Genomic DNA, 11,172 nt, shown 5'->3' on the forward strand with positions numbered 1-11,172 from the left:
TTTAGAACATAACATAAGAAATAGGAGCAGGAGTAGGTCATACGGCCCTTCGAGCCTGCTCCTCAACTCCACTTTCCCACCCTATCTCCATATCCCTTTAGCATTCTGTTAAAGGATCCTGGTGCTATTTCTATCCAGGGGCAATACAGGAAACGTTATATCCGGGACCGAGCTGTTGCCGATCTATCAAAACTGCCGGACATACCAGCGTTAATGTTGAAGCATACGGAGGTTTTCATCTCCGCATCTGACAATAAACACTGTTGCTTAGCAACAGCTTCTAAACAGTCGGCCCGTACCTTCGAAGCATCTCTGTAGCTTAGCAACAGCTTCAGAGAGACTTTGCAGAGCCTGACTGTTGGGGGGAAAAAAAGCCACGAGAAGAAAAAAAACCTAACAAAACGGCTCCTGATTTCTGCCGGTAGATCGAGGTTTCCGGACATACAACCTCCGGATAAACCAAAGTTTCCTGTATATTGGAAAGTCTAAACCTGTAGTTAAAAGATCGAATATCAGTCTTTTGCGCCTTGGCCCCTAATGTAGAAATGCAGCCTTTTTTTGCGAGGAGGTATTGCCTAAGTCAGAACAGCCTTTACTCCTGTTAATTCAAAGCACTTTTTTGCTTTAAAAAAAATGGAATTATTCAGTCATTTGAATTAAGCAATTTAAAAAAGCACAGGGGATTATTGCACAATTTCAATTCAAATTAAGCAACTTGGGTGAAATTGTAGACTATAACAATGTTACTAGAGGGTGTCTCACTCATAAGCAGCTGTTCTCTTGCTACAGTTGAAAAATATCATTTAAACCACATCATTGTAGGGAGAATTTCACTACAGAATCGTGGAGTTCCATTGTTGGAAATTTGTGGCCGTAAAATTTTAATACTCTGGAAGTCTAAAGACCAGCTGAATTGAAGCAGGCTATGTTGATTATAAATTGCCTGCCTTTTATCTGCATAATTTTGAGTGTTCTGTAGCTTGTTTATAACTAGTTTTCATGCTGCTTGTAGGTGAATAATAGAGAATGGGGAACTGTACTGAATAGCCTCAAGAATTTTTGATATCTGGCAATATGATGCTCTGTAATATATGTGCTATTTTATATCCGATAGAAAAGTAGATCAATAATGAGCAATACTAAGATATTTTGCAAAATGTACTTGCTCTTGTATTAATTATCTCTGCATTTACTTTGCACGCCAGTGTAAGATGTAATTTGCTATTTTCTAATTCTGTTTCCCAGGCTGTAACCTGAAAATATTCAACAACCAGGAATTTGCAGCACTTCTGGCTCAGTCTGTAAACCAAGGCTTTGAAGCTGTTTACCAGTTAACCAGAATGTGTACAATTAGGATGAGTTTTGTGAAAGGCTGGGGTGCTGAATACAGGTGAGGAATTGATGGTAATTCTGTAATTTTTGTTTTCTGCCTTCCCAGTGTGACAGAGGATCTGCACTGTTGCTGAACAGTAATTCTAAAGTGTTGCATCTAACTTGACGATCAGAATAAGTAGCCAAGTTCTACTCATTGTGGTAAAATTGACAAGGAGTCTTAAAGATACCTATTGTACAAGTGATGATTTTTCACAAATGTGACTTCATAACCCTTGACCAGCACAAGCTATGTACTTCATTTACGGTTACCTAGGTGCTGTAGAACCATGTTTGTTTTAACTTTGGACTGCATTCATTGGTATTCCTATTTCCACAGTGCAGTGTAGAGTCCTGAACACATGATTGTTTGTGTTGTGAAAAGAGGAGCTGTTACTGTTGACCTAAGAACATAAGAAATAGGAGCAGGAGTCGGCCATACAGCCCCTCGAGCCTGCTCCGCCATTCAGTAAGATCATGGCTGATCTTCTACCTCAACTCCACTGTCCCACCCTATCTCCAGATTCCTTGATTCCCTTAGTGCCCAAAAATCTATCGATCAGTCTTGAATATACTCAACGACTGAGCATCCACAGCCCCCTGGGGTAGAGAATTCCAAAGATTCACCACCCTCTGAATGAAGAAATTTCTCCTCATCTCAGTCCTAAATGGTCAACCCCTTATTCTGAGACTGTGACCCCTAGTTCTAGACACTCCAGCTAGGGGAAACAGCATCTACCCTGTCAAGCCCTCTAAGAATTTTATACGTTTCAATGAGATCACCTCTCATCTAAACTCTAGAGAACATAGGATAGATTGAGTAGAATGGACCTAATAGGACAGCCTTCTCATTGCCGGAATCAATCTAGTGAACCTTAGTTGCACTCCTTCCAAGGCAAGTATATCCTTCCTTGGGTAAGGAGAGCATAACTGTACACAGTACTCCAGGCGTGGTCTCCCACCAAAGTCCTATATAATTGCAGCATGACTTACTCTTAGCCTTTATTGCAAGGGAGTTGGAGTATAACATACCATTTGTCTTCCTAATTGCTTGTTTTACCTGCGTGTTAACTTTCTGTGATTTGTGTACAACGACACCCAAATCCCTCTGCATACCAACATTTACTAGTCTCTCCCCTTTATTTAAAAAAAAAATTCTACTTTTCCATTGTTCCTACCAAAGTGGATAATTTCACACTTCCCCACATTATACTCCATCTGCCATCTTGCCCAATCCCTTTGCGTCCTCCTCACGGCTTACTTTCCCTCCTAGCTTTGCATTGTCAGCAAACTTAGATACATTACACGCGGTTCCCTCATCAAAGTCATTGATATAGATTGTAAATAGTTAAGGGCCAAGCACTGATCCTTGCAGCACTCCACTAGTTATACCCTGCCATCCTGAAAATGACCCATTTATTCCTACTCTCTGTTTTCTGTCAGTTAACCAAGCCTCAATCCATGCTAATATATTACCCCAAATCCTGAGCCCTAATCTTGTGTAACAACCTCATGTGGCACCTTATCGAATTCCTTCTGAAAATCCAAATACTACATTCCTTTATCTACCTCAAAAAACGATTTCTCTTTCATAAAATGTGTTAACTTTCAAAGACAGACTTGCATATATATAGCCCCTTTCATGACCACCGGACGTTTCAAAGCGCTTTAGAGCCAATTAAGTACTTTTGGAGTGTAGTCTCTGTTGTAATGTGGGAAACACGCCAGCCATTTTGCGCACAGCAAGCTCCCACAAACAGCAATGTGATAATGATCAGATAATCTGTTTTTGGTAAGTTGATTGAGGGATAAATATTGGCCAGGACACTGGGGATAACTTCCCCTGCTGTTCGAAATAGTGCCATGGGACCTGAGAGAGTAGACGGCGTCTCGGTTTAACGTCTCATCTGAAAGACGGCACCTCTGATAGTGCAGCACTCCCTCAGTACTGCACTGGAGTGTCGGCCTAGATTTATGTGCTCAAGTCCCTGGAGTGGGACTTGAACCCAAAACCTTCTGACTCGGAGGCGAGAGTGCTACCCACTGAGCCACAGCTGACACTGCCCAAATTTGCCTAATCACGAAAACCTTTGAAGAAAAAACTGAATCAGCTGTTTGATCGCACTGGTCTGGTGGTATGAAATTGACTTTGAGCCTAGTGAGAAGCAGAGAGGTTTTAAACTGAATGGAGTTGGAATTGCAGCGGCCTTTATGCTGATTATATATCAAATTGTCCTTGATGCTTTGTTTTGTATTGCTGTAAAATGAAAGTACTGTAGTGTTAAAAGTCAGTAAAAGTAAAGCTCTGAGCAGTAGTATGATGTGCTCAATGTAGAAAATACAGAACAAGGAGCTCAGGAGTATAAATTATCAATGTTAAAAACGGTTTGAGGTCACAACATTCCAAAGTTATTGCACAGGTTAATGGCATTGTGAACATAACGTTATGTGACAGGGCCACCCAAAGCAAAAATAAGGAACCCACCTTTGGAATCACGCAAGAAAGTTTAAAAAAAAAACTGCCATGGTTCTGGACCTGGAACCGTTAGGAAATTAATGTAAATGTTATTTGAACTAGCAGAATGCGGCCTGTAAGAAAATGGCGTTCTGTGCTCCTCATCCAGCAATCAAACTAGAAATTGGACTCCACAAAGTAAGCAAATTCGCGCACTCCAAATAATTCAGAGACTGGAGAAATCTGTAGCAAGATAAGCGAGTGATTAGAAACTGTAGAGGTGCAAAAGGATTTGATGTTCAGGTACATAAATCACTAATAGCTAGTGCACAGGTACAAAAACTAATCGAAAAGGCTAATGGAATGCTGGCCTTTATCTCAAAAGGCTTGTAATTCAAAGTGGAGGAAGTTATGCTTCAGTTGTACAGAGCCTTGTTTAGACCTCATCTGGAGCACTGCGTTCAGTTCTGAGCACCGCCCCTCTGGAAGGATAGATTGGCCTTGGAGCGGGTACAGTGCAGACTTCGCAAAATGATACCGGGACTTCTGAGGAGAGGTTGCATAAACTTGGTTTGCATACCCTTTAGTTTAAAAGGTTAAGGGGTGAGCTAATGGAAATGATAAAAGGATTTGATCGAGTAGATACATACAAGATGCTTCCTCTGGTGGGGGAGTCAAGAACAAAGGGGCACAATCTTAAAATGAGAGGTAGGCGATTCAGGAGGGAAATCAGGAAGCACTTTTTCCACACATGAGGTAGTAGAAATTGCAATTCTCTTCCCCAAAAGGCTGTGGATGCTGGGTCAGTTGAAATTTTCAAGACTGAAAGCGGCAGGTTATATTAGGCAAGGGTATCGAGGGATATGGATCAAAAGTGGGTAAATGGAGTTGAGGTACAAATCAGCCATGATCTAATTGAATGGCAAAATGGGTTGACTGCCCTACTCCTGTTCCTATGATGATCTTGTGTGCATAGCAGAGGAAGCAAAGCAGTGACCTGCCCAATCTTGATCTCATTACTCAGCAATCCACTCGTGAAACAGCAAAAACTGCCTGGCTATATGGACTGAACAATCACTTAATAATTCCCTTCCTATGCCTCAGCTGCAGCAAAAATTACATACTGTTCCTCCCTCCCTCCCTCCCTCCCCAGAAGAGGCAAAAATAACATAAGGGAACTACCCTATACCGCTCAGCAACCCCTTCGCGAAACTGAAAATTGTCCGATTCCCATTCAACACCCTGCTGAGCCCAAATTCACACTGTGGTGTCTGTGCACCTCCCCCCACCCCCCCTCCCCATGGAGGCAACATTAGCACCCAGTGCCGACACTCAACTGAGACAAACCCCCTCTTTCCCCGCCGCCAATGGAACAGTACCACCGCTGATGCAATAATTACTCTTTCCCCCCCCCCCCATCCCGAGTTGAGGCTAAATCACTCACCAGACCCCTTACCAACCCTCTCACAGATTGGAAAAAACCTCTACTGGCCACCCCATTCCCTCCTTTACCCTTCCCACCTCCATCCAGTCTCTTCAGTGCTGGATAGATGAAGGTAACACCCTTTGTAATTAGGGGTTCAGGGTGGCAAGGCACTAAGCAGTGCAGGTAAGTAAATTAAAAAAAAAAACAAAACAATGGTCAAAACTTTGTCAAGCCACTGCAGCTGTTCTGAGGCAATTTCTGTCACATTCCTGCCCCACCCCCCCCCTTCTGGCACTTTTTCATGAGTCGTAGCAAATTGTGTTCTCAACCACCAAGGGGAATTATAATAAGGTTCTAGGAAGAAGGGGTGGCGGGCAGGATGGAATGCATGAGATGCTTTGTACCCACCTGCTGCTACTTACATTCTTGCTTCTAAAGACCGAGATGACCAGTCAATTGTTTTGTAAGATTGTTGCACGGGGTAGGGGAGAATCCAATTCAAAGGTAGGTTGTGGCAGCAGGTATGATGCGCAGATGACTATGAAGTGGTTATGCTGGATCGTTCTTTCGACTCACTAGTCACAGCATGTCATGTTTTACGTAGTACTGCTTGAAAGACGGCATGCCAGTGTGGTATTCACCAGTGTTCCCTTTAAGTTGCGTGGTCGTACAGCCGGCTCACCAGCTTTTAAATGGGAAAAACCGCGCAAGCACGATATTTTAGACCAGACAGCACCTTAAAGGAACCACGAACCAAAAAAATTTAAAGAGAACATTGGCCACACCCACAGAGATGCCAAAGCATTGTTGCACCTACCTGACAACAGCTTTGTAAAAGTGTCTCCAAGGTCTGGGTCAATAGACCAATGCGGAACTGTGCATCTGCTTTGAGGACACCACCTGGGTTTGATGAAGATGTTTTCACTTGTGGGGGAGTCCAAAACTAGGGGTCATAGTCACTATAAGATAGTCACGAATAAATCAAACAAAGAATTCAGGAGAAACTTCTTTACCTAGTGAGTGGTTAGAATGTGGGACTTACTACTGCATGAGGCGGGTAACCTTTAAGGGAAAGCTATCGAAGTACGTAAGGGAGAAAGGAATAGAAGGATATGCAGTAGGATGGGAGAAGGCTCGAGTGGAGCATAAACACTGGCATAGACCAGTTGGACTGAGTGGTCTGTTTCTGTGCTGCTAATTCTGTGTCACCGTGCACCATAGAGCTGACACAGCTAGTGAAAGACCCTGTCAGCTGTGACACCAAGTTTCCCTTTCTTACCTGTCATTTCTTTAGCCACTGCACTTTCAGCATTGGCAAAGGCTGCTAATGGGCTGAGATGCCTTTTGAGCTTGTCTTAAAAACTTTCAGTAAGCCCCCCACCCCCACCATTGTGACACTCTGATTTAATTGACCCCACCTCTTTATAATTCACTTGTACACAATTTTCTATTTCCACTGCAAATGTGCTCATTTCACTTGACCTGGTCTATACCTCAATCTGTGACTAGTCATGCAAATGAGCTGACTTGGGATAGTTGATGCCATTAACACATTATTTCTCAAGTGAGGTGAACACCAGTTCTTGACCTTTAAGACATACTTGCAATGAGCCTTAAAAGTAAACTGAAAGTCGGGTGCCACAAGCCCAATAGCTTTACAGTTGAGGCAGTATTAAAGCAAGAAAGAACATGCATTTATAATGAAACTATGTCCACTGTATATCCAAGAGCACTTTACAGCCAATGGATTACTTTTGAAGTGCAGTCACTATTACATAAGTAAATGTAGCAACCAATTTGTAAGCAGCAAGGTCCCAGGAAAATCAAATGAAAAAATGACCAGATAATCTGTTTTGGTGGTGATGGTCAAGGGAAGAATGTTGGCCAGTGCACAGGAAAACCCCTTCCTCGTCCTTGAATAGTGCTTGGGTATCTTTTATGCCTGTCTGAGCAAGTAGAGGTGTCCTGGATTTAATTTCTAATCCAAAAACTGACACCTCTGACAATGCAGCGCTCCCTCAATATTGAAATCCCTGAAGTGTACACCTAGATAAAGTTCATAGGGCTTGTACCCACAAGCTTCTGACTCGGATGATAATACTACCAATTGAGCCAAGTGTTGCACTTTCTGTTTGAGGTAAAAGTTACCATTTGTATCCTGGGGGGAAAAAAAATTCTTTTTGACATTGTCTCTTTCCCTCCTGTGCAAAGCCACTCTTCACACAGTGATTCATTTTTAAAAACTATTGTATTTTAGATGAACTCCAAAAATTTGGTATTGCACCTGCATTATTTTGCGTTAATTGCTTCAACTTTTCTTTGTCTTTATAGACGGCAGACTGTGACGAGCACTCCTTGTTGGATTGAACTCCACCTGAATGGACCCTTACAGTGGCTTGACAAAGTTTTGACCCAAATGGGGTCCCCCTCTGTCCGTTGCTCAAGCATGTCCTAAATATCCACACACTTACTTCAGTATCAAGACTGGACTAAACATAAGATGGAGTCCTATCAACAGACTTGAACAGCTTTTCTGTTGTAGTACTTGTGTGTTATCCCAGAGACTGTTTGCTAATACAAAACAAAATCAAAAAGAATGGCACTTGATCTCATCAACTTAAGCACCTTGTTGAGTTTTATTATCCCACACCCAGATTATGACATAAATGTATTAGTATTAGTGTATTAAACACATGAATATAGCTTATGACTGAGGGTGAAGGGAAAGCTGTGTAAAAAGACATTGTATTATGTGTTAATGCACATCATGTATCGAGTGCCTGAGGTCCATCAATAACATGTACAGTAATTCAGCAATGTTGATCTACACACATTTGCTATATGTTTTAGAATGGCATTCTTCATTGTTAAATTAAACTTCTATCCTTGCCTCTTGCGCCCCCCCCCCCCTTCCCCCAAACATATACAGCAGGAATAAAATCTGACAATTTAATTGACACATTGCAGATAAAAAGCAGATAGAATCTTCTGTTTAATGATGAATTTAAAATGAGAAACCGAAAAGTAGTTGGAAGTGGGAAACAGCATGAATTAAATTTTCCTCGACATTTTATCATAATTACCACAAATTCACCTTTGGCAGCAAAATATCACTGGCAGTTAGGTAAAGGAGTTTTTTGTTTTAGAAAGATTACTACACAGTGGTGTTGCTGCTGGAGAAATGCTGGCTTGTGGCAGTGCAACATTGGACTAATTTAGACTCGCCACTGAAAGATGGACTAGTGTAGCAGTGTACTGAAACTGGCATTTCCAGGGATGGATCTACAAAGGGAAATGAGCAGGAATGTGGTCAGATCTGGCATGATGGTGGTAATTATTAGTTTAGGTGAAGTGCAGAGTTAGTGTAAGTTTCTCCTCAATGTAGCTCATCTGAAACTGGAAAACAAAGTGAACTTTGGTGGATTGAAAATTTGGGACTCCTGCAGTATATCATCAAACTGTTGAAAAGCTGGACCTTGGATTAAACAGCATAGTGCAGTTTTATTTAACTTTTGTTACCTGTTCAACCTAATCTTAAATTTTGAAGTAGTGTATAAATAAGAATCTCGTGAGCTATTTTAGCTTCTTGAGTTACTATTTCATTTAAATTGTCTTAGAATACATATATATATATATATATAACTGTTATGGTACTGATGAGTGCTGTTCACAGTATTCCCAACATTGAGCAGAGGCTGCAGTTGTTCTTGTGCATGCTGTCTGTTACAGTAATCTGACACCTTTTACTGTAATTGTCAGAGAAACTCTCACTGAACTACTGCTTGTGATTTTTATATGTGGCAGTGTCACTATTTGGGGCAATTAAAATTCTTGGAACAAAGGGAGGGTCACATTTGGCAAGGTTTCCAAGAATCTTTAAATTGACAGTTGTAATGTTTTAATAAATTAGTAAAACCCCTTGCATATAACTGAGACACTTTCCATTACTATGCTAGCCTGTGGCTGGTAATTGTGAATTTTAATGTTGTTCTGAAGGTGTGTTCTTTTCCCAGCACTGAGAATTTGTGGAACTGGATAATAACAGATCCAGCAAAAGGATTATTTCAGCAAGTTGTTGAGCAATTTGTTTCTGGAGTTAACAGTATTGGTGACTGGGGCTTTATGTCTGAAAGTTACAGTGCCCCATGTGTTGTGTATACTTTTTTAAACTTTATCAGTGAAGTATATTACTCACAAAATGGCGTTGGAAACCTTGGTTATTTATTTACAGATGATGCCAATCACTGCTCTTCACTACTAGTTGCTACTTCTAGTTCAGCTTCATCAGTACAAACCAGGAGGGTTGTGCCATTTTAGTTGAAGTGTAATTTTAGGATCATTACAGTAAAGGGGGAACAAACTTGTATACATCATATTTTAAAACCCTTTTTAGGTGAGTTATGAGCTTGAAGGATAAAATTGAGGGAATTGCAGCTTCAATGTTTTTAGTCATTATATTTAATCATTATGGCAATGCAGTATCATGTTAAAGGTAATGAACGTTGGCTGCATACTGCACTCTGAGCTAAATTGCATCTTAAATATTAGGTTGGACTTCTAATACTTGCAGAACATCCGATTAGGCAAAATATTCCTTTGTGTTTGGTCTAATGAAAGCTAAAAATTGACCAAATAAACATTATACTGCTTTTAATTTCTTCTCCTTCCTCCCCATAGTGGTTAAATATTCTGAATTTAATATAATTTTACATATGAATCAAGTGTCTTAATCATTTTAAAATTGCAACTTATATTTAAAGACTGCTTCTTTGAAGCAGTGTTTTGACTTCAATTTTGAATTGCATTGGAGATATACCCGCAAAAAGGCAGTTCTCTGCTTTTGCTGCTACAAAATTAGCCTTGCAAGTTCAGTACAATGTCAGGATAATAGCTGTACATGTTGTTCATGTTCCTCAAACACTACAAACTTATGCACCCCAAAAGGCTTAGAGAATACATATTTTAATGTGTTCTGATTGTTTGGGAAGGTGGCTGCAGGTGGGTTTTTTTGAGGGGCTGTGTAACTTGTAAAATAGAACACAAAAATGTACAACTTACTAATGATTCTGTGACCTAGCTCTCTGTCATATTTCCCCTTTTCTGTGGCAGTAGCGGGATTGCTTTTTAAATTTCTTTTACATTGTTAATTCCTCTACATTACACTAGTGCTGTACTTTGTAAGTGCAGCTAGTGATAGCTTATTTTTTTGAGAACGAAGATGGCTGGTGTTAATGCTTCAAAATAGTGGAGGCTGTGGCTGCTTGTAGGCCATAGGGGAAGATTCTGTTTGCCATAGAGACTTGGGAATGAAAGGAAGCAGCACCAAATAACAGAAAATAGGCCAGACTTTTTAAAGAAAAACTCGCAGAGCATTTACTGTTCTATTTGTGAGCTTGTTTTACCAGTAGAATTCTGTATTGGTAGAACTTGTGAATTTGAGAGGAAAAAAGCTTCAGGCTTGTTGCATATGCAGACTAAGTGAATACACTAATAAAGTTTTAATTCTGATGTTCTTGATGTTTTTTCTTGAGTTGAGTGTGGGGGTGTATTATGCTGTGAGCTTTAATAGAATGATAACTGGAGCAAGAGTGCTGAATCCCTTGCCTGAACACTGCACAGAATGTCATTGCACCTGTTTTATCCCAGCTCCCAGAAATGAATAGACTTTCATTTCTTTGATAACATTGTTATTCTTGAGGTGTGTGTATATCGCTCTCTTTTCTCCCGAGTTCAAGATATTGCTGCATTAGGGCCTTCCAAATGTTGAACGATGTGAAAAGATTTGTGCAGTAGGAGTGGACTTAAAAAGGTGGGAGGGAATGTGGTACTGAAAATAACAACAGTCAGCATCTCAACAATGTGTTTGTACTTTTTTCACAGCTTGGTTAGTATATAGATCTATGGCAATTTGGATAAATCA

The 11,172-nt window shown here is 40.6% G+C and overlaps 1 protein-coding gene across 2 annotated transcripts in view; it reads left to right on the top strand.

Annotated features, from left to right (window-relative positions):
* Positions 1-10,764, top strand: part of smad2 (SMAD family member 2) — a 133,081-nt gene extending 122,317 nt beyond the window's left edge. For both annotated transcript variants that reach the window (XM_085975165.1, XM_085975174.1), the window contains 2 exons: positions 1,246-1,390; positions 7,584-10,764. In XM_085975165.1, the coding sequence (XP_085831291.1) occupies positions 1,246-1,390; positions 7,584-7,707 (269 nt within the window). In that variant the 3' untranslated portion in view covers positions 7,708-10,764. The remainder of the gene's footprint in view (positions 1-1,245; positions 1,391-7,583) is intronic.
* The last annotated feature ends 408 nt before the right edge of the window (positions 10,765-11,172 follow it).

The sequence above is a fragment of the Somniosus microcephalus genome, chromosome 2 (assembly GCF_052327205.1).
Source record: "Somniosus microcephalus isolate GS21.2 chromosome 2, FLI_Smic_1.0, whole genome shotgun sequence".
Classification (NCBI taxonomy): Eukaryota; Metazoa; Chordata; class Chondrichthyes; order Squaliformes; family Somniosidae; genus Somniosus; species Somniosus microcephalus.